This window comes from Xiphophorus hellerii, chromosome 24 (genome assembly GCF_003331165.1).
Source record: "Xiphophorus hellerii strain 12219 chromosome 24, Xiphophorus_hellerii-4.1, whole genome shotgun sequence".
NCBI lineage: Eukaryota > Metazoa > Chordata > Actinopteri > Cyprinodontiformes > Poeciliidae > Xiphophorus > Xiphophorus hellerii.
In genome coordinates, this window is record NC_045695.1 from 14,660,272 (window position 1) to 14,683,162 (window position 22,891).

A 22,891-nucleotide genomic window follows, 5' to 3' on the forward strand; every position below is an offset into this window, starting at 1 on the left:
AGTACTGTATGATGAAGCAAGTGACGGTGGTTTGTTGATATTTGCAAAGGGCAGCAAGAAGGTGGTGAGGTGTGCGGGTGAAGTAACCGATAGGTTAGATCGGCACAATAATATTTGTTTCCAAATAGTTAAATCTATTGAGAAATGTCTGGAAATTTTGAATGAAAAATGTAAGGGAATCTTGTCTTTGTCCTGTCTAACTTTATTATCTGCAAGGAAAATATTTTCTTGTTCAACCAAAATATTTGCTTTAAAACTGTTTGCCTAATTTGGTATTTTGAGAAGAGTCTTAATTTTGTTGTTGAAAAATGAGCTAATTTATATTGTATAGCTTTAAAAAAGACTAAAAGGTGTTCCACAGGGTTCTACATTCAGACCTATTTTGTTTTCTGTTTTTTTGTTTGTATTAGTTAATTGTTTGTTCAAACACTGTTCAAATGTCATTTCAGAATCTTATTTTTACTTCAATTTGAAGTTTTGCAGGTCCTATTGTGCTTTAATCTTAAACTACAACACATTCAGTAAGCGTTAATCCAAGTTCACATGAAAAAATATTTTTGCTGTTTCTTAAATTTGTGTGTTTATTCTGAACTCAGGGTCGTCCAGGTCGAGACGGTGGACCACCTGGACCGCCTGGACCGCCTGGACAACCAGGACAGATTCTCTACCAGCCGTCGTCAAGAGATGTGAGTCAGAGCTCCAACTATAAATGTACATTAATTGGAAAATGAAATTAACCCTTCAACTTTTCACCATCCTCTCCCTCCTTCACTGCACGGTCACTGCCTGCCTCACCGCTTGTTACTAACTAACCTAACTTTGTCTTGCTAGTTTAACGAGGTTTATTGGAACGAATTGGGACAGGTGAGTTGATGCTCCCCCAGTTCCCCGAACTAAACTAAAACTCACTGACGTTTACCAAGTAAGAACCAGGCTGTTCTGTGTTTAATGAGCCGTCTCTCCTCCTCCTTTAGAGCGGATCAGGGCGAACAGGATTCCAAGTACGTACCGATGCATCTACCAACCTCACTTTATTGAGACAAGCATTCAACTTAAAGTAATGGTGGTATGTCGTTTGATTTAGGGATCAGCGGGGCCTAAAGGAGACAAAGGGGATGCTGGTGCTCCAGGATATGCGCCTAAGGTGGGACAGTCCTTTTAGTGAAAATCTATCCACATCCCTCCACTAATAACACAGATGAGCAGATAAAACCTGGAAAATCTGGATCTGACCAACCGACTATAATGTGGTGGTCGATCTGAATAACTTCTCACCAGCGATGGAGATTGCAACAGTCTTGCTGTCAGGTTTTTGCTCTCATTTTAAATGTTTTGAGAGAAAATATATACTTTTTATCTTGCAGGGACAGAAAGGAGAGCCTGGCATTATCATGGGACCTGACGGGAGACCGTTGTATCTGGGAGGCCTGACAGGACAGCCGGTACACCAATGCAAAACATCCTCTGTTTTCCTTGGCTTTCTTCGATATTAAGTATCAGACATTGAGCCATGAATTAGATTTAATTAAGAATTAAAGTGACTGTTGTTGATTCACAGGGTGAGAGAGGAAGTCCTGGCCCAGTGGGACCTCCTGTATGTACTGATTTAATACTTTTTCATCTGTTTGACAAGATACCAGGATTGTGCAAATGTGACAAGAGTAACTATTTCTCCAGGGTCCGCAAGGTTCTTCTGGACCAAAAGGAGAGATTGGTATTCCTGGGAGATCAGTATGTTTCTGTTCCATTAAGGACAATTTTTAAACTATCGTTTTTATTAAGATAAGAAAATAACTGAAAGATGACTTTAATATTTCAGGGTCGACCAGGATTAAACGGGGCCAAAGGAGAGAAGGGAGACTCTGGCGGTGGGTCTGGATACGGTCACCCTGTAAGTGAAAAGCTTTGGTGTTGGAACAAGTGAGTCATGAAGATGTTATTCATTGTTTGTTATTTCTCAGGGCATCCCAGGACCTCCGGGGCTCCCTGGACCCCCCGGACCTCCAGGCGTGAGTTGGGTCGAGACATCTGATTTCCATTTAGATCAAGGAACAATGACTTTGTCTCTGACTGTTTCCTCTCTTTGTTTTAGGGGCATGATGAGTACTCAAGGTATTACACAGGTAAGGTTTCAGACTTTCTTTTGTACAAATCAAAGTTTCACAAACAAAATTTGCTGTTATTTATGTTTTCATTTCTCCTATTTTTGCACAGTTAAAGGAGAGAAAGGCGATCCCGGACCACCAGGAATACTTGAAATTCAAGGTAGCATTACTTGATGTTCATATATATGAAACTAACACATGAGGTAAATATTTACAGTGTGCGCCTCTATCCTTCAGGTCTGGGAACAGGCTCTGACTTTTACACTTTAAAGGTAAAATCAACCACTATTTCCACAATTCCAACTGTGTTGCGGATTAAATCAGTTTGTTTTTAAATGAAAACCGTTTTGGTTTTGTCCAGAATGAGTTGAAAGGTGAGGAGGGTTTGAAAGGAGAGAAAGGAGAACCAGGCGGCGGTTATTATGACCCCCGATACGGAGGAGGAGCTGGCTCACCAGGACCGCCTGGACCACAAGTAAGACCGCCGTTTACATCCATTTCCCCAGTATTTGGTAGAATTGCCTTTGAACGGTGACTTGGGTCAAATGTTTTGGGTTTCTGTCCTCAAGCTCCTCACATTGGTTCAAACTTTGACTTTGCTGTACTTAAGCCACTTTGGCTGAATGCTGAGTATCATCGTCCAGCTGGAATAATGTTGTTTCCTCGTGATGCCATCAATTTATGAAGTGCACCAACTTCCTCCTGCAGCAAAAGAGCCCCACAACATGATGCTGCCACCATTCTTCACAGTTAGGGTGGTATAAGCTTTCCTTTAGTTTCATCAGATCACAGGAAATGTCTCCACAAAATGAGGTCTTGTCCCTGTGGACATTTGCAAACTGCAAGGTGTAGTAATGACTTCTTCCTCACTGAGCGTCCTCTTAGTCCTTTTAGTCCAGACACATTTCACTGTGGGTCATGAAGCTGATTTACCAGCTTCAGCAGCATCTTCACAAGGCTGTCGACTTCTGTTCTGGAGTCATTCCACACATTTTGGACCAGAACCCGTCTCCTATCTGAGCTGTATGATGGTCAGACATTCCCATCATGTTGATACTTGTGTATAATTACTTGAACTGCTGAATTTGGCATCTTCAAACATCTGGAAATTATTCCCAAAGATGAGCCAGACTTTTTTACAGGATGCATCCCTACTTTAGTGGGTCACAGACATTCGAGCACTGATGAAATGATGAAAGTCTAGAAATGTTACACATGTGATTGGTTTGGTGAAAATATATGTATTTTAAAGGTTGAATAAATGTCCACGTGAAAATTAGTCCACAACGTAGAAGCATGATATTTTCTGCTAACTTTTTTACTCTGAAAACAATAATATATATATTTTACATCCATAAGCGACACAAAGACAGATGTCTGGCATTTCCTGTTACTAGTTTGAACATAATAACATTTAAAAAAACTTAGAAGTTATTAAGTCTGAATGGAAAAAAAACAACATTTCTACCTTTTTCTGTCTGGGTGAGATTCCAGTATCCTGATTTAGGGACGATCAAAGTTGTCTCTCTGACCAGGGTCCAAAAGGAGAATCAGTTGTTGGTCCACCGGGCCCTCAGGGGCCTCCTGGATCCCCAGGAAGAGGCTATGACGGTCGACCTGGACCACCAGGCCCACCAGGACCTCCAGGTCCATCTCTGTCTGGGCCCTATGGAGGAACACAGAGTGAGTCCAGTTACAAAAACAAACTCAAACTATGACAGATTATTCTCTCTCCTCATCTAAAGTTAACTACTGCTTCATAATTAAACTTTTAATATGGTTATTATGTGTTTTTGTGTGAATTTCATTTGTACTCTTGATGTTGAAATTTAAATTAGTACCTCCACAAACAAATTTATGGAAAATCAAGAACTTATGTGTTTATTCACACCTATTTAATTTAATAATGACCCACACATTGTGATGAAACGGCTGCATAAACTGTCACACCACATTATTACTTGATAAACTCTTAATTATGATATTAACAAATCCCAAAAAACTGAAAGTAGAGCTGCTAGTTCCAGGAGAGCAGCAACACATAAATATATTTTATAAAACATTTTTAATTACTCTCAAGTAATTTGTAAGAAATTTTCTTTTTCCTCACTTCATTTTATTCTATGAAAAATTAAGATTGGTATTTTGGTAAAAATTTTTTGAGATATGACTGCAAACGTAGGAGGGATATATGTTTTATTATTTTATTTATTTACTTTTGTCTTTACAAGTATATAGTACCACAGAAAATAGGATGATGAACCATTGTTGTCCTTAGGATTGAATTTTATGTCTGTGAAAGGTTTATTAAATGCTGAAAGGTTTTTTTTCCTGTTCCTTCTGCTGTTTGCATTTTTCTACATCTCTAGTTTCATAACTAAAAACTTAACTCTATAAAATATGTGACTAGTAGTTATAGTGTGTATACTCAGCAGCTTTCTGGCTTTTTCTTAATTTTCTGGACTAACTGAGTTTTTTTAAAAAATTGTAGAAGACAAAGAAAACAAGAAAAAGGAAAAGATTAGCTTTTGTCTAGAGATGTGTTAAAGGTCTTTCTTTTTCTGTGGTTTATTACAGCTATCAGTATTCCTGGACCCCCAGGACCTCCTGGAGCTCCAGGTCTTCCAGGACACTCTTCAGGAGTGAGTTTTTGTACACATAGATTTTTTTAGATTGACGAATATGATTTTTAATCTCAAATATTATGAAACATATCCCAAAGACAAGGATAATTATTTAAACAATTACTTGAAAACCATGAAACTGAACAATCTTCATGGACTTGCAGCTGTTTTTTTTTCTCCTGTTGGATCCATGGTAGCATAAAGAATCAAACGAATAAAACAGGACAACAAGATGCCGAGTCATCTTTTTGTGTTTGCAGGTGACAGTGTTTAGGACTTATGACACCATGGCGGCCACAGCTAGAAGACAGCCTGAAGGATCTCTGGTGTACGTTATCGACCAAACGGATCTCTACGTACGAGTCCGGGATGGAGTCCGACAAGTTCAGGTGAAACTTGTTTCTGAGTAATGATCCAATATTTGCCAGAAAAACTTTTTAAAAATTCAAATTTTTGTTATTTTCAGCTTGGGAACTACATTTCTTTACCAAGTGCATCGGTGAGTGTGGTTTCCTGTTTTCAGTTTTTAAACCACACAGCTCTTCTTGTTTTTTAACCCATTAAACATTATTTTCAGGGCGTCGCAGTTGAGGCGTCGCCCCCCGTCATCCAGACCCCATCACAGTCAAACCCAGACTCTGATCCCCGGTACCGACCCGACTCACGATACCAGACAGATCTGGTTTACCCACAGCCGTCGAATCCCAGATACCCCAGTTACACGGACCGCTTCAACCAGCCGGACGGTCGATATTTGGACCCCCGCTACTCGGTCACCCGTCCTCAGAGACCACCGCCTCCGGTTCCCCAGGCTCCCATCCACAGACACACCTCAGGACCAGCGGTAAGACAAGATGGATGTATATTTATAATGAAATGAAGAGCAAGTCTTGGTAAAAATAATATTTTTAGTACACAGTTATTAACCCCCCCAACAAACAATTCCTATACCAGAAATACCTGAAGAATTTTCTTTTTCGCTTCACTTTTCGAAAGAAAACAAATTTGCTTGTTCTAGTACATGCCTCAAGCAAGCAATTGTTTCTTAGTAGTTGAGCGTCCAGACCCTCTGTAGAAAGTGAAGCATTGAGGAAGGGGATGCTTTTTACCAGCAGTTTTGGATTTGCACCCTGTAGGATTTTGGTTGCAATCCAAAAATGTCAGTTTTGTTTTTTTACATGGTTTTTGTCCAACAGGACGTCTTCTTCTTCTTGCCACTTCTCCATAATGTCCAGATATATTGCGTGGACAACTTCAACAACCAAAAGAATCCCCTTCTTTGTTGTTTTCTGAAGAATTTAGTCAGTCAAAATCCACTCAATCTGTGCGAGGTTTCTTTGAGATGTGATTTGTTTCCTCAGCTCCACCTGATTGCGCTGAACAGCCCTCAGAAGGGCGGCATGCGAGGCATCTCCGGCGCAGATTTCCTGTGCTTCAGCCAGGCCCAGGCCATCGGGATGAAGGGAACTTTCCGAGCCTTCCTGTCCTCCAAACTGGAAGATCTCAACAGCATCGTTTACAGCTCCAACAGGGAGAACGTGCCAATAGTCAACCTGAAGGTGCTGAAACTAATCTGCTTGATAAAATAAAGCCCTAAAGTTGTAAAAGCTAATTCTGATGCATGTTTGTTTGCAGGATGAGGTTTTGTTTGACAACTGGAACCGCATTTTCAGCGATAGCAGAATGAGGGACAATGTTTCGATCTACTCCTTCGACGGCAAAGATGTTCTCCAAGACGACACATGGTGAGGCAACACTACACGAGACTAAAACCTGAAAGTAAAGGGTCACTACAGCCGCTTTGTTTGCTGCTCCAAGGCCAGAGAAGATGATGTGGCACGGGTCGACAAGCAGGGGTCAGCGGAACGTCGACAACTACTGCGAGGCGTGGCGCATCGGGGAACGGGCGCTAACGGGCATGGCGTCGCCGCTGCAGAGCCGCAGCCTGTTGCAGCAGAGCTCCAGCAGCTGCTCCAGCTCCTACATTGTGCTGTGTGTTGAGAACAGCTACATCCATGACAACAGGCAAAGATAGATCTAGTTTAAGCTTCAATTTGTCTGCACACCGTTTGTGTTGCATTGTATATATGTTTTTATCATGAAATATTACTTTATGTTTGTTTAGCCTGGATTTATGGTGCTAGAGAGAATCATCCTACACATCTGGTTAAACTCAGGTGACTCAGTCTTATGTTGGAGGTATATCATTGTTTTCTTGCTTACCTTTGGTTTCAAACTGCTTCCCTACTCTAAGATTAAGGCAGGCCAGGAATTAATCTTCCTTTATTGTAATTCATTCATCCATAATATCCATCCACCCTTCCTTTGTTCTCTGACTTTCTGAGATTAAGTCACATGGGTAACAAGTTCAGGAGGGGAACCTGTTCCAAGTGATACTCTGCAGCTATATTAGGAGAGTCCAGGACATTTGGAAGGTATTACAGTCCCCCAAGTGGATTCTGGGTGTCTTCACGTATCTCCTCAATGCAAAATGCCTGGAGACAACTCTAAAGACCACCCAATGAGGCACTCAAAGCACCTCAATTTCTTTCAATGTGGATGAGCAGTGGCTCTACTAATAGATCTACTAATGGCTTTCCTGGTCATGCCTTGAAGATGCAAACAGAATCATATAGCCTGCAAAAACCAAAGATGAGTTCCTGAGGTTCTCAGGCAAGCTGCAACTACACCTTGAGACCTTGGTGACCAAACTTTACCTTAGTGAAGATAGACGTGCTTTTTCCCAACTTTGTGCCAAGAATGCGAACAGCGATCACAACTGGCTCTTCAAGGACTGGATACGCCAACAAAATGCATTGGCGAACAAGGTAGTGAGCTTTCTCCACATCCACAAAATCAATTTGGATTGGATAATTAAACTCCCCTAATGGTAAACACCTCATTACAGTTCTCTTCCTGAATATAATGGTTCAACAACTGGTCTGGAACATTCTTTCCAACACCCAGAAATACATTTTCCAAGTTTTTGTTTAAAACAATTTTCACACCAAAAACTGTCCATTAATTTCTGTTAGGTCAGCATGACATGAGAGCTGAACGTACCAGAGGAACCACTCTGAGCAATAATGGTTGTTTTCTGACCCAGTTACAGTTCAAAGGCCTGAGAACTGTTTGGATAACCTTCATAATTGGGACATTACAGTAAGGATGTGCAAAGATGAACAAGTTGCCAGAAACTCCTGGTTGTTTGGAGGAGAAACAGTTACCATTTTTTGCCATATGAAGACTAAGACATCTGCTTTGCTTCAATGCTATGTTCGCTTGTCTTTTCCATGTTGGAGAGTGGCGTAGAAGAATTTAGAAGAATTTCAAATTAAAAGTTGGATTTTTCAATTTCTCCAGGAAGTGATGATGCTACTGTAACAAAAAGAGGCTTTTTACACATTTTTATCTGGACTTGGGGACCATAGCCGCCCGCTGAAAATGCTTATAACTGACTATTTTAATAGTTCTGACAAAAAATATTCTTCAATATGCATTATTACGCAGAGTGGAAACATCTACAGTCTATTTTATCTTCCTTTGTGGGTGTTCAGCCAATCAGCTGCAAGAAAAATAAATCATGCTCCTGGATTGGCTGCCTTGCAAACCCCAGCCGATAGTAGCATTATTTTTAGGTATTCAAGCTTCCCCAGCTGCCTTTTCTCTTAATTTTTTTTAGATATGCTCAGCCAAAAATATGCAAATAACTTGGAATCACATTCCACAGAAAAATAGGTGAGTAGGCGTGTAAATCCAGTAAATCCAAGTGACTGAACAAACCAAAGATTAGATGATTCTTCTCTGTGAAATATATATTTTTCACTTCTGTACACTGACTGCAGCCCACGGCACATGAGTATTATCAATTTATCACTTTGCTACAAGATGGAGAATATTTGAAAACTATATTTTATATCAATAACAAAGGGATATTTATTAGGTTTTTTTAAATCAACTGCTTTTTTACTCCGACTGTAACGTGTGATGTGATTTGCTTTCAAAGTTTGAGAGCACAGATATAAATTGTATGAACAGATACGTAAGGATTCAGCCATTAACCTGCTGTGCACTGTTTTTATTATAACTTCAGCCGGAGATTGTTTCTCTGTCATCCTGGAAAGAGATGTCATGGTTGAATAAACTTGTGTGGGAAAACGTGATGGTGCGTTTTTTAAATTACTTTGGGAAGTTCAGCTCCTAAAAAAAACCCATCGTACTCATTTGTTCGTCTGTGGGAACAAATTTGGATTTAGGGAACAAAGAGTTGAAGACATAATGGAAGCAATTTTATTTGATATAAAATGGGTTTGGTCGTAATTTATTCAGAAAATCAAGTAATTTAGACATTTTCCAATGCTCTGGTACTTGCTAATTTAGTAGATATGTCTGATTTGTGCACTGACATATAGACAGAATGACTAATTAGTAACGAGAAGATGGTGAGAGATTTATAAAAGTAACTAAATCCTTTTAGCATAAAACTAAAATAAAAAGACCCTTAAACAGATTTGTTTGAGGCCAACCAACTGTATTGAGTTCATTCAGTTGTACAAAAATATTTGATTTAACAGAAGAAAACACTGATTTAAAATTTTTTTTACACATATGTACAGATGATTTATCAAACTAGAAAACTAGTTTTCTACTTAGAAATGTGTTTAAAAGTGCAGCAGTTTGCAGTGAAATTGATGGAAATTGGAAGTGTGGAGATTCTGGTAACATCCTCCAAATGTTTCCAAATGTTTTTCTGCAACAGTGAGCGCTAATGTTCCCAACTAAACCAGGGGAAGCAGTTCATCCCAGAGGTAACTGGGAACCAGAGGAAGTCCTGGCTGCAGCTTTCAGCAGCTTGAAGTTTAGGTCGATCACGATCGAACAGAACCGACTGAAACCTACGAAGTCGCAACACACGATGTTGACTCCGCCCACTCCTGGGCCGGGGCGCTGCTCTGCGGTCCAACGGAGCAGCGGCGAGAGCGCCTCCATTGTCATCGTCCTCAGGTTCTGGAGGGGATGGAGGAGGATGTAGAGAGCGTCTTCGGTCAGGTTCAGACCGCTGACGTAAAAACTACCTGGAAACACAAAACACTTTAAATCTGTTTGGTCTGTCAGTCCACTTTCCTTTCTGATTCTCTGTTAACTCCAGGTAAGAAACTGACTACTGACACCCTACCCTGCATGCAGAATGTTGCAGAAACATTCCTTAATGTAACTCAACTTATTTTACAGGTTTAAAACTGCAGTACCTGGTCTACCTTTCCGTTTCTTCTCCTCCAGATAAGTGATCACTTTCTTTGGATCTGGGCTGTCAGCGTACCTGCAGACACAGCACAGATGGTAATATATTTGTGCTTTTTTTCTGTGGAGGGAAATATGGCTTCTAAATGTGTGTTAAATTCACCAGTAAGGAATCTTTGGCCACAGCTGACGGTGCTGACACTCCATCTGCAGGTCATCATAGGAGAGAATGACCTGCTGACCTCCAGACCAACAGGAACGCAACGTGGGAGTGTCCTGCACACACAGCACATGCACATAAAGTTCACAGATAACGTGTGTCTTCAGGAGATGCTTTGATTCTTAACCTGTGACGAACAGAGCTTCTTGCTGAAGAGCGAGAGGATGAAGTCCACCAGCTGGACGTGATCTTCATCAGTCAGAGACTCAAAGTGAGAGCAGGAGATGATGATGACCTCTTTGGGATGAGCGTCCAGCCACAACGCCAGCTCCTCCAGAGCCTCCTACACACACAGACACACATGAACCCAGAATAAAGAACCCAGCTTTTCTTCTGTCCAGAGGTGGGTAGTAATAGTTGCTCAATTACATTTACATGAGTAACTTTTTTGAGAAAATGTACTTTTAGGAGTATTTGTTATTATGCTGTACTTTTTACTTTTACTTGAGTAATTTTATTATGAAGTATTAAAACTCTTACTTGAGTAAAATTTCTGGATTCTCTACCCACTGAATGAAAAACAGGTTTAACCAAAACTTCACCAGACAGCGACACACACCTGCAGCTTTTTTTATTAGTCATTTTTAAAGGTTTTTTTCTGCCTGATTTCGTTGTTTTTCGTTACTTTCTATAAATTATTGTCATTTTGGTCCTTAAAATACCTAAATTTCGATTTAACTTTACATTTTGGTCCGCCTGATTGTGTAATTTTTAAATACTGAATTATTTTGGTTACAATCAGTTACTCAGTACTTGCATAGACATTTTTACCAAATATTGTTTACGCTTGAGTAATTTCTAGGATGGCTACTGTTTACTTTTACTTGAGTAAAAATATGTTGAAGTAGTTCTTCTCTTTACGCCTCTGCTTCTGTCTCCACACACCTTGACGCACGTCAGCGTGTAGATCCCGTGGGCGAAGAACAAACTGCTGCCCCCTGCTGGCTTCCTGGCGATCCGCAGGTCCAAGTAGCGAATACCGAGCTCACACTGATGCCAGAGGACAGATTGCTGCAAGAAAAAGATATCATAAAGATGACCACTAAAAGACATGAAACGAAGATTTATATCAGACCCCGGTACCTGTGTGGTGGACCAGCGGTAAATACAGGGTCGGGTCAAGCAGGGGAAAAGTCGGTCCGTTATCCGGAGAAGCCAGGGCTCCGATCTGAGCACCGGGGAGGACATGTCCAGGCAGAAGGACATGCTGTCATGACTCCCTGTTACACACAGATGGTTAGTATTAACATTTAAAACATTTAGGTATTTCCTGAGCGGTTCGGGTGTTACCAGGAATAGCCAGGTTCCAAAGCGGGACGTCCAGGAGCTCCTCCGGGAGACTTGACATCCAGTCTGAGTTTCCTCCTCCGACATCCTCCCGCTGGTTGTCCCCCATCTATAACTCTCTGCTGTTTCTCTCATTTCATTATCAAAAAGAGAAAAAATGTGTAAGAATACTGCTTAACCCCGTTTAGAATCCAACACGTATTTGTTTACATACACTTCCTGTTTTCAACTTTTTCTTCTTGGCTACAGTAACAACGCAAAAACAACGCAGCAGCGCCACCAATAGACGTGGAATGATGTTGCAGCTCACCAAAGGATAAACACTCAATTTATCGAAACTTTGTATTTCTTTTAGTAAATAATGACATTTTAATGCAAAGTTAGATTAAAATATTACATGTTTTGATCTAAAACATGTAATGTCTAAACTCCAGCGTTGGGTTTTAGTCGTTTCTCTGGTTCAGCTCACCAGATAGAAATCAACAGAAGAAAAGGAAATGACCTTTATTATCCAACAGAAGGGAAATTGAGATGTAAAAGCAAGTTTACACAAAATACCAAAACATTTTATAATAAAAACAAGATTAACAGTAAAAATGTATTGAACAAGACTACTGCATGTGCCGTTATCAGAATAGAAATATACAATCCTAAGGATGTGCAGGTGAATACAATGATTTTTTTAAATATGCAGATATGTGGCACTATCTACTATGTGAATTCTTAGGTGGGTCTCAATAACTTAAAATATCTTTGAAAAGTTTCTATTTTAGTCATTTGATTCAAAAGCTGAAACTCTTGAGATTTGCCACTTACCTTTTGTATTAGTCTTATGTTAAATTGTATTTCTGAAAAATACAATTTAATGTTCTTTTTTACGTATTTTGCTCCTTAACCCATCAAACATTGAATTGAAAATTGGCAATTAATTTAGATTCATGCACAGTTGTAGTGAAAGAAATGTGAGCCTGTTTAAACAGATTATTTTAGGATTTGTAGTTGTTTGGGAAAGGCTTCAAAAACTTTCCAAACGTGTGTGCATCTATAATTTTGTGCGTTTTAACCACTAGGCAGCAGGAATTGACTCAACTAGTTTTCAGTTTTCATTCTTGTGACTTTCTGAAATGTAATAATGATGGAGGTAAAGCTGGAGGATTTGATCCTGACCATGAAGGCAGAAGCTCCAGAAAACTTTCAGGACTAATAAGGAAGATCAAGAAGCACATGATCCCTGTTTTTCCAGGCATTTGATTTTCCTATTACATGCACTTTGTGTTTTTGTGCAAGACTTTTAAAAACAAAGATTTAAAAATCTCAAATTGTTCTAAAGCCAAGATAAGTATTAGTTTTTACCTACTATTTCCTCCTTTTTAAAAACACTTTTTCTAAATAAATATTTCCACATGTGAATTTATTTAGGCTTTTAGAGATTTTCTGCTGACCAGAATCAGCAAAAATATAATCTCAGAGATTCACAACATTAAAAATATATAAAATCCCTCCAGGACCCCAAAGATGAACAAAAAGGTTTTAGCTAAGCTGAACTTTTAAAATTATGGTTAAAAACATCATATTATTAAAAAAATAACATGTAAAAAATGATATAACATGAGACTTCACACAACTACAAGCATTCAAGAAGGCAAACAGAGACAAAAACAGAAAAATAAGTAAACAAAATGCATTGAGGACTTTAACCAGATGCACAACAGCAATACTATTTACAAAACTTAATATTTAGCATTTAATCAAATTTAGCTTTTGTCATATGATGAACAGTGAGTCTTTATTGATTAAACTAGTTTACATCAGAAATGCAGCAGCTAATAAAAGTGATTGTAGAGTTCCAGTCTTGACTTGAAGACCAAATGAACAACATATGGTCTTTAACTAGACTCCTCTGTGTGTGAATGGGCCTGGAGAGGCTAATCAGATCAGGCCACAGTTCATAAAACTTCCCAGAATTCCCCTGTTCGACTCCAAGGAAGCAGATGGTAAAACTAATCATGTAAGCGCTTCGCCTGGGTTCCTACCAGCAGTGGTTTACTCTGCAGGAAAGGAAATAAGAAAACCTAAATATTAAGTCGAGTAACTAAACGTAAAACACAGATATTAAATTAAACAAGGATATTTTTTCACATTCCTTTAAATTTTTTGCTTTTAAAAGGTTTAATCATGCATGAAACAGTATCTGAAACTACTTTGGATTTATTGGGGATAGGAGTGAATAAAAATGAAAAGAAAGAAACCACTGACAGAGACTCCTTAACACTGTTACACATTTTCTCAGTTCAGTATCTAATTCACAAAGCAAATAGCTCTAATTACTTATCAACAAGTTCTATACATTTAGCAGGAGTTAACGCCAGGTTGCTTTGTTTTCTGTTTAATTTTTGTAAAACTACTTTCAGTTGAAACCAGATTAATGCATTTTCTGTATAAGCACACATTTAGTATTTTTTTTCCTTGTCAAAAATGAAATTCGACTAAATTATTCCTATTTTTGTACATTTAGCATTACAAAAATATTTCTCATTACTCAATCTCAGAAAATGTTTTTAAAATTTATTCAGCATCTAAATGCACTAAAATTACTGAAACTTTAAACACACATAAGCGAGTATCTTGCACTTTCATGGACTGAAATGTCACTTAAAGAGGAAGAAGCCATTTCTCCAAAAGCAGCATAAATATATATTATGTGTTATTTTTAGTTTACACAACACTGGCGTCATGTATGCACATAAAACAATCAAAGAGGTTAAAATGGCAAAATAAAAATTCCTCTTGGTTAAAAATTACTCTTTTTTCTCTAAATAGAATCATGATTTCAGAATTAATATTAAGTTGAAGACAGGAAGTGGACAGATTTAGCAATAAAGTAATTTGAAAAACATGACTTTAAAATAAGTCAAGTGATAAAAGGAATCGTTTAACAGACCTGCTGGAGGAGTCTGGAAATAATGTGGTTTTAAGTTGATTTATTAAAACTGAAAACATGCAATGTTTTTCCAAAGAAGGTTTGTTACCTGATGTCACCCAGAAAAACTTGCAGCTTTATTGTTTTTTTCTCAAGGAACTACATAATGTGCCGTTTATAGATAATTATGTTATTTCTTTGCTAAATGTAAGTGAAGAGAAGATTTCAGCAGTCAAATTAATTCAAAAAGCAAATTGTTTTTTGTGGCTAATTTAATAATTAAACTTGAAGATTTACAATCTTCTTTCATGTCTTACACCATCATACACATTCCTGTCATTTAGTCTGCAGAATACAGACCCTGATTTGTTTCTCTATGGAAAATCAGGAACAGGAAGGAGGCTAAATGAAACATCTGATTCATAATTTGACTAATATCCTAATTATAAACTTTTTAAACTGAGCTCAGATGTATGACCTGCTTCTGTTTTCTTGAAATGTGGAAATAAAAATCAAATTGGACAGAAAAAATAGACAACTAAATGCATACCAGCATCAGCATTCCAGTTTTTCTGGAAAGTATTCACATTTTCCACATTTTGGTTTGTTGCAGCCTCTTTCCAAATTGTATTCAATTAACTGCTGATGTTTGTCACATGTAGCTACAAAAATTGATCCAAATTTAAATCAGGTTTTCGGCAGTAATTAAAAGTGAAATCCTGTGAAATAGATCCTAATGTGTAGCTCCCACAAGAACCGCCATCTTGGCAGGCTGCATGTCCTCCTTAGCTAGCAGATAGAAGCTACATTAGCTAAGTTAATTTGAGGGCTGTGCAATATTTTAAAGCATTACAAAGTTCCTGCCTTTGTTTACGTTTAACTATATTTATACTTAAACCTTGTGATTAGTTTTGGATCAGTATGTTCTCACCACACCAGAGGTAACAGTATGTTTACCTGGCTATTGCTAATCAGCTGACCTGCAGAACAAAAGGCCCTTTCACAGGTTAAATCTCATTCTACTTTTATCTTATTTATTGTTTACCCTCCTTCTTTTGTTTGGTTTATCTGGTGTTATTTCATTATCTAATGTGTCAGCCATGATATATCAAAATACATTCCTCACATGGGTTAAATTAGATGGTCTAAGGCTAAACGACGTTAAGGAAGTGAATACCGGACACAGAAGTGGACAATTTGGCAAAAATACATTTAATTTGTGACTCAAAACCAAAATGTAGCTGAATACATTTTTTGTTACTGTTTATGTAAGCTATGTCAGGTCAAATTTAGACAGATATAAAGGATATGTTTTGTCAGTATGTGAAAAATATCTGAGCAGTTTTGTCTCCTGGAAACTCTGCGACGCTACGTAATTATGTTAAACTATCATCTTTATTAGATTTGGATTAAATTGAGCCTTCTTATCACAAAGTAGCAGCTTCACAGTAGGTAAAGCCAACAGCCAACAATCAACCCTTCCAGGCTTCGCATCGTCTTGTGATGTGAAGAAAATTTTATTCATAAGAATTTGATGATGTGCTGACAGGTTTGAGAAAAGATATTCACAGCTTCCAGTCATATGCTCACAAGTTAATTACATTAACAATCCATGTGGTTGTCAGTTCAGATTTAAAAAATACATTGTAAGTGAGGTGTTTACTTCCACTCATTGTGGCGTAATCATTTTGGGCTTTTGATGTTTATATAAATTGTGTAAGATTTATGCAACACACAACTAAAATAATGTTGAAAAACACAAATTTGGTGCTTAATTTTTAATTTTTGGTGGATTTCTTTCAATCTATATACCCTCAAATATTTGATATTTAAAGTTTTACTTCATTTATATATGCAAACATGAAAGTGGAATAATAATTCAAGATATTTAACTCCTCATCTTGGCAGACGTTAATTCAGTTTTGTTGGTAAAATTTATTCACTTTTTGAGATTATTTCATCCAATCTGAAATCAGTTTTGATGTTTATTTTGAACCATTTTCTGCTCACAACCTTTAACTATGTCAAAGTATTAACATTATGTTGAAAAATCCTTCACTTTTCCTTCCACTTTATGCAATACAGCGATTCCACTGGAAATAAAAGACACAATGTAAAACTGCTTCCACTGTGGATGGTCACTCTCATGTTTTGATATTCACCAGTTATTATGGGATGGTTCCTGAACCTCCAAACCTTTCATCTGAAAATGAATATTTAGTTTAGATGGTTAATCAGAACTAGTTTTGGAATAAAAAAGCAGACTAAACTTTACTGAAAATGTGATTAATGTGACTTTTAAGTTTAATTCTGCCAGAAAAAATTTTCAGAAAATACGTCAGATGCTAATATATAGATGTGTTATAATGGTATTTAACATTTAAAAAATAAAAAACAGTGCTTTCATTGTAGTGGTGTAGGAAATATTGGTGTGCAGAACAGGTAGTGTTAAAATTTCATCACTTTATCATCATTAAAATGTGTTTTTGTTCTTCTGTTTTGAAAATGTAATCAGTTTGCTGTGATTTTTATACAGGCTGAATGTAAACCAGCCTGCCTCCTCCGATCAGGCCACCCGTCTCCACCCTCCTGCTCTGTCACGGGTCTCGATTTAATAAGAAACACCAAGTACTCTGTACAGTAGATACCTCTGGTCTCAGACGGCAACCAAGCCAGGCAGGTAAGACCTTCATGGTTTCTTCTAATTTATTTTCTCCGTGGGGAAAAATCGTAACTTTTTCAACAATGTTGGTGTTTATTTGTTGAAGTTTGTACAATTACCTGAGCCACAAGTCACAGGGATTTAGAAGGGATGACAATAAGGGCAAGAAGAGAGGATGGTGTTCACTGCAAAACAAAGGGAGTAAATCTGGTTTACAGAAGTCTACCACTCAGTTTCTATAGAAATAGAGGTATTTCATATCAATATGGATGATTAAACTGGTTTCAGAGAAGTTACTGGTGTCATGTAGAGTAGAAAGACTTCTTAAGGGGTTCTGCATTTGCTTTTGGGAAACTTAGAAACCAAAGATATTTGGATTTGTTTTAGAGTTCTCAGATTGACACAAATATACTCTGGAGGTAAAACCACCTGCCAATTTATGACATTTAATATTTTAGATGTGCTCTATGAAGAAATCTTTGAATAGGATAATATTCTCCTAATAATTTGGAGTTAAGCTCCACTGTACAATTAATAAATACTGAATAGGCGGGAATAAACACTGCAAAGCACAACTGGTTTGTAAGAACTGTTGGTTGTATCTTGATCCCAAATTTGGGATTAGGAGCAATTTGGCTCAACTACAACATATTGAGACAGTAAGGGCAAGTTAAGGTATTGTTTTATGAGTGTATTTCCAATGCTTCAATCAGGGACTGAAGGATTGCAACCATATAATCATCATATAACCATATAATTATATAATTTCAATTAATAAAGTGGAATTTACTCTAGAGTTTGTGGCATTTCTCTGCTAATTTGTTGAATGTAGTATTTAATTAAATGGTTGTTGAGGATTAAATGCTTTGAGGACTGGGTCTGGTGCAGGTTAATGTAATTAAATGATTTTATGACCACATGATCTTGAGGATTTACGGTTTTCCTTTGTAAAACTACAAATCTCTAGGATTCCAGGAACTCAATCTGATCTTTATATTCTATGTCGTAAATCATTCTGTGAGGTTATGTAATTACAACCGTTGTCTTTTAAACTAATTTTATTTTATTTTGCAGAGGAAAAGACTCCGCGGGGAGATCTGAGTCAAAATGTCTGAGCGCTATGACTGCACAGAGTGCAAGGACTCTTTGTATGGACAGAAGTACATCCTGAGGGAGGAATATCCTTACTGCATCAAGTGCTATGAGCCACTTTTCTCCAGCAACTGTGAAAAGTGCAAGAAGCTCATTAGCTGCACCAGCAAGGTGATACATCCATGTTTTTTTTTTCTTTAACTCCAGTGTAGATCCAACATTTTGTTGCTGGTCAACTTCTGTGACTTTTTTACATGGTTTTGTTTAAATGAAGAACCACAGTTAATCTTGAATTAAAATATTTCTCCATCATTTTAATTTTTTAAGGTTAAAATACATAAAGTGTGAATTTCTTCTGGAGGACAAATCAAAACAGTGGCTATTTGTTGTAACCAATAAGAAAGAATGTCCTCTGTACATTTTCACTGCAATCATTGTCTGACCAAATGTTTGCCATTAAGGAAAAGTTCATAATTAAATCAGAAATAGTCCCACAACCTTAACATTGCTGGTTCATGGAGGTGTAAGAGTCAATTTTATTCAATTCCTGTAACATGTTGCTATCTAATAGAAGTGCAGACTTGTCTTCAGTTGTTGCTTTTCTTTATTTCAATTCTTAGAACAGAAAATGATAAAATTCTATCATTTTTGGAGTAAATTTTAGGACTACGGAAATGTTTTCCTTCTTTATGTAACTAGCAACTAGCAACTAGCTAATACATAAAGAAAGAAAACATAAATAAGGAAAACAAGTGCAGATTCAGTTTCAGCTGTTCTACTTTCTATTTCATTGTTACTCTACATCAGATATGGGTTCACAGACAAGGAGTTGTACACTGGTTGTTTTCTCACTTCCTGTAGCAGCTAGCTGTGCTGCAATGCTAATAAAAGCAGGTGTGTAAATAGGAATAACAAGCTGAGATTCAGTTTCAGCTGTTCTGTTGTCTTCCAATAAAAAAATTCAAAATACTGAATATAACATAGTATTCCTGCTAGCATTTTAATATTATTATACATTTAAAAATATTGTATTTGCAATTGTGGGTTGTATAAAACAGCAAACTGAGAGTTGGTTATTTCTGCCTCATTTTTATTTCTGGACATTTTTCACATTTTCTGCAACCAGCTCTGCCTCAGTGCTAACACTAAACGAGTGGTAACTTTCATTCTTTTAAAATATCTATTTAAATTTGTCCCTGATGGAATATTTAGGTCAAAATAAAAATTGTGAACTTCTTGACTTTCTTTCGAAGGATCTGTCCTTCAAGGACCGTCACTGGCACAGTGAATGCTTCCTCTGCAACAACTGCAGCCGCTCTCTGGTCGACAAACCGTTTGCCACCAAAAACAACCTCCTGATGTGCACCGACTGCTACGCCACTGAGTATTCCTCCAAGTGCCATGCCTGCCTGAAGACCATCATGCCAGGTACAAGAAACATTCCTTATACTGTTGCTCCAATAGTTTAGTGCACAGGTGTCCAAAGTGCGGCCCAGGGGCCATTTGCGGGCCTCTGAAGGATTTTAATCAACCCCAGACCTCAAATGTATAATTGACAAACTGGTCTGCAAGCATAATTGTTTGATGCAGATGGACACTTTTGTATTTTTAGGGTAATTATTTTTTAAATAGATACATTTTTTTTACAATTCAGGTGCAGAAAAATAAATTAGAATTTATTTACAAAGTTTTTACCTCTATTTTAATTTTGGAGTAACCAGAACCAAAGTTATTAACTTAATTTTACTTAAAAGCAATTCTTGTGGTCCAAATAAGAAAATAATCAACCCCCCCAAAGATTTTAAACAGTGAAGGTTGTTTTAATGTATCTACAATGATTCACAGATCCATTTTCTATAAAAAAAATATAGATTTTTATTTCAATGTAATTTAAATTTCTTAGTTTATTATTGATACAAAAGACATAAAAAGTTTGTTTTAAAATGTTTTTCAGCTTAACCATTTTGTCCCTCATGGGAAAAAGTTTGAACACCACTGATTTAGTTTGAAAGAAGATTAATATAAAATCAAAGATATATGCATTTCAATATTCTCGTTTCAGGCACCAAGAAGATGGAGCATAAGGGGAACAGTTGGCATGAGAATTGTTTCATCTGCAGATTCTGCCAGCAGACTATTGGCACCAAGAGCTTTGTGAAGAAGGACGGAAACAACTACTGTCTGGCCTGCTATGAGAAACTGTTTGCCCTGCAGTGTGTCCACTGCAAGAAGGTTAACATCCTCACAATGTTCCATTGCAATTTCCGCCGTTGAACCAGTTACAATGTTCTGCAAATATATGGTCATACTGGGTTTTACTGAGGAGCTGAAAGTTGGTGCTACAAAGACTCGCATGTATAATACATAACAAATATGAGCAACAAACAGATGGTCAGGCAGGCGGGAGTCGTGGCGCAGACGGGAGAAAAAGTCAGCAACAAACAGCCAAGATGGCTGCAAAGTGTGATGTCAGAGTGATGCAGAAAAATGTTTAAATCTACTAATTCAGAGGACATTTGCTGAAAATATCTGTAGCTATGTAACATAATGTGTTTTAACATGAACTATAACAGATTTTAAATGATTAATTTTGCTAGTGAACCAACATAAGCAGTTTGATTTCTTTCAGACTCTAAAAACAAGTCAGCTACTCACCTTGGTAATTTCTCATTCGGTATGTTTGGTGGGTAATTTTTAGTGTTTACAATTGAATGTAATTGTAAAACAAATAATTTAGACTCATTAGTTTTATGATAGCTAACTGTTATCTTTAATCACAGGTTGGCAAATAAAATTACTAATTAACTTTTATCTTTAATACCAATTATGTTTTATCTTTAGGATCATTAGCCTTCAGTTAGCCTTTAGCTTTATTTACTAATAGTTTTATAATACTTAGCTATTAGCTTTAATGTTAGTTAGATTTGATCTTTAATTCCATTTAAGGTATTTAAGTTTGTGATATTAGTTTTTAGCTTCAACTCAAACCAGGCTGATTAGTTTTATAACATTTTAAATTTTTAAGCTTTAATTGGAGTTAATTAACTTCTTGAGAGTTAGTTAGACTTTACCTTCAAGATAATTGAAAAATAATTACATTTTTGCTTTACTTTAAAATATAATAAAATATAACTTGTTTTTTGTCTTTATTATAATATGATTTAATGGCAATAATTCTGCAGCTCTCTAATGTATTGTGTTTTTATTTTCACTTCTGTTCCTGAATTAAGTGTCGCAACCAAAAAATATTGCTATAACTACAGTGTTTTTGTCATAAAATCAAAAATTTCAATGGCAAAACTAGAATTTTTGAAAATAATTTCTCATTTGTTTGTTTTGCTTTGTTTTCCTTCGATCCTTTAGCCCATTACGACTGGAGGAGTGAGCTACCATGACCAGCCGTGGCATAAGGAATGCTTTGTTTGTGCTGGATGCAAAATGCAGCTGGCTGGGCAGAGATTCACCTCTCGAGACGACGCCACCTACTGCCTCGAGTGTTTCTGCAACCTGTTTGCAAAGAAATGTGCCCACTGCACCAACCCAATCAGTGGTAAAATGACCTTGCACAAATATTCAGATACTAGTTTAGGTTTTGAAAAAAAAAGTTTCAAGTCACAGCAGAAACTATAAGTTTTGTTTCAGTTTTTTAGTTTGGAAATAAAGCTGAAAAGATTCACCAAAACCATTTTTGAACTGTAATTGGTTCAATTTTAACACCTTCCATCTAAACTCAACATTCTCTAGATTATATGCTTAACTTGGGATCTGGTGTGTCCAATCACCATCAATTACAGAGTTATTGCATAAAAAAAAAAAAATCATGGGACTCCTCTCTGCTGTTTTTACCTCAGGTCTCGGGGGCAGCAAGTACATCTCATTTGAGGATCGACAGTGGCACAACGACTGCTTCAACTGCCAAAAATGCAGCTCGTCGATGGTTGGTCGAGGCTTCCTGACGTTCAAAAACGACATCCTCTGTCCTGACTGTGGCAAAGACCTCTGAGGGGTCACCGGCACCCAGGAGGCAAACCAGTTTGACGGCCAATCGAGACAACTCGGCAGAATATTCAAACTATGACGATTATTTTCCAGTTTAATGAATATTAACCAGCATGATGTCTTTCTTTGGTTTTAATTGAGAAACTGGAACCAGTTTTAAGCAATAGTTTGTCTTAAAGATCAAATGAAAAACTACATAAATATCAGTTTGAAGTGAAAACCTTTGCTGCCTAATTTCTTCTATGTTTAACAGTATTTAAGCATTTTTATTAAATAGTAATGTCATATAGGTTTTCCTACTAATTCTTCTCTGTCTAATCATTTTGGATGTTTCATCTGTAGGTATTCCTGGATGTCAGTAGAATTAAAAGTCTATTATTCTCAATTATTTGTCAGTCAAAATAAGTTTTGTTTTTTGTTTAGGTTGATGTAAATTCTTAATGTTCTTTTTATTTTTTCAAGCACTATGACATCTATTTTAAAGGCTAACAATTTTTCCCAATATGTTTTGTTTTCATTTCCTGTAGTCATGTAATGTTATCTAAATAAACTAAATACTATAAATTAAATAAAAAGCCTTAAATACTCCAAGTGAAATCTCATCTCAGTTATTTATTTATCTATTCGTTTGAAAAGTCTGAATAACCTGACTCTGTTCCTTACTTGTTTTTTCTTAAGTGGATCTGGATTCATGGGACCCATTAGGTTTAATTAAATACCACCAAAACAATATGATTGTTA

General features: G+C 37.0%; 4 protein-coding genes across 9 annotated transcripts in view; 2 read left to right on the forward strand and 2 right to left on the reverse strand.

The window, feature by feature from the left end:
- The window catches only part of LOC116715894 (collagen alpha-1(XVIII) chain-like), a 36,324-nt gene extending 27,432 nt beyond the window's left edge, over window positions 1-8,892 (forward strand). For 5 of the 6 annotated variants that reach the window (XM_032556607.1, XM_032556611.1, XM_032556608.1 and 2 more), the window contains 21 exons: window positions 597-686; window positions 832-864; window positions 975-1,001; window positions 1,085-1,144; window positions 1,365-1,442; window positions 1,559-1,594; window positions 1,678-1,731; window positions 1,820-1,891; window positions 1,962-2,009; window positions 2,093-2,123; window positions 2,215-2,265; window positions 2,343-2,377; window positions 2,467-2,580; window positions 3,641-3,788; window positions 4,683-4,747; window positions 4,990-5,118; window positions 5,196-5,228; window positions 5,307-5,573; window positions 6,091-6,288; window positions 6,365-6,474; window positions 6,548-8,892. In XM_032556607.1, the coding sequence (XP_032412498.1) occupies window positions 597-686; window positions 832-864; window positions 975-1,001; window positions 1,085-1,144; window positions 1,365-1,442; window positions 1,559-1,594; window positions 1,678-1,731; window positions 1,820-1,891; window positions 1,962-2,009; window positions 2,093-2,123; window positions 2,215-2,265; window positions 2,343-2,377; window positions 2,467-2,580; window positions 3,641-3,788; window positions 4,683-4,747; window positions 4,990-5,118; window positions 5,196-5,228; window positions 5,307-5,573; window positions 6,091-6,288; window positions 6,365-6,474; window positions 6,548-6,764 (1,896 nt within the window). In that variant the 3' untranslated portion in view covers window positions 6,765-8,892. The remainder of the gene's footprint in view (window positions 1-596; window positions 687-831; window positions 865-974; window positions 1,002-1,084; window positions 1,145-1,364; window positions 1,443-1,558; window positions 1,595-1,677; window positions 1,732-1,819; window positions 1,892-1,961; window positions 2,010-2,092; window positions 2,124-2,214; window positions 2,266-2,342; window positions 2,378-2,466; window positions 2,581-3,640; window positions 3,789-4,682; window positions 4,748-4,989; window positions 5,119-5,195; window positions 5,229-5,306; window positions 5,574-6,090; window positions 6,289-6,364; window positions 6,475-6,547) is intronic. The other variant, XM_032556605.1, reaches the window with a different exon arrangement.
- Window positions 8,893-9,239: 347 nt separating this feature from the next.
- LOC116715919 (PI-PLC X domain-containing protein 1-like) lies at window positions 9,240-11,732 on the reverse strand. Its single transcript, XM_032556681.1, has 7 exons — window positions 11,481-11,732; window positions 11,274-11,410; window positions 11,076-11,201; window positions 10,318-10,473; window positions 10,134-10,246; window positions 9,979-10,049; window positions 9,240-9,804 (listed from the first exon to the last, which is right to left on the reverse strand). The coding sequence occupies exons 1-7, from the start codon at window positions 11,584-11,586 to the stop codon at window positions 9,527-9,529; spliced, it is 987 nt and encodes a 328-aa protein (XP_032412572.1). The 5' UTR covers window positions 11,587-11,732; the 3' UTR covers window positions 9,240-9,526.
- On the reverse strand, window positions 9,527-11,586 carry LOC116715499 (PI-PLC X domain-containing protein 1-like). Its single transcript, XM_032555911.1, has 7 exons — window positions 11,481-11,586; window positions 11,274-11,410; window positions 11,076-11,201; window positions 10,318-10,473; window positions 10,134-10,246; window positions 9,988-10,049; window positions 9,527-9,804 (listed from the first exon to the last, which is right to left on the reverse strand). Exons 1-7 carry the CDS (start codon window positions 11,584-11,586, stop codon window positions 9,527-9,529), a joined length of 978 nt encoding a protein of 325 aa, XP_032411802.1.
- LOC116715925 (four and a half LIM domains protein 2-like) lies at window positions 11,309-22,661 on the forward strand. Its single transcript, XM_032556689.1, has 7 exons — window positions 11,309-11,426; window positions 16,934-17,077; window positions 18,134-18,322; window positions 19,405-19,579; window positions 20,214-20,383; window positions 21,515-21,701; window positions 22,003-22,661. The coding sequence occupies exons 3-7, from the start codon at window positions 18,167-18,169 to the stop codon at window positions 22,152-22,154; spliced, it is 840 nt and encodes a 279-aa protein (XP_032412580.1). The 5' UTR covers window positions 11,309-11,426; window positions 16,934-17,077; window positions 18,134-18,166; the 3' UTR covers window positions 22,155-22,661.
- Window positions 22,662-22,891: the final 230 nt, after the last annotated feature.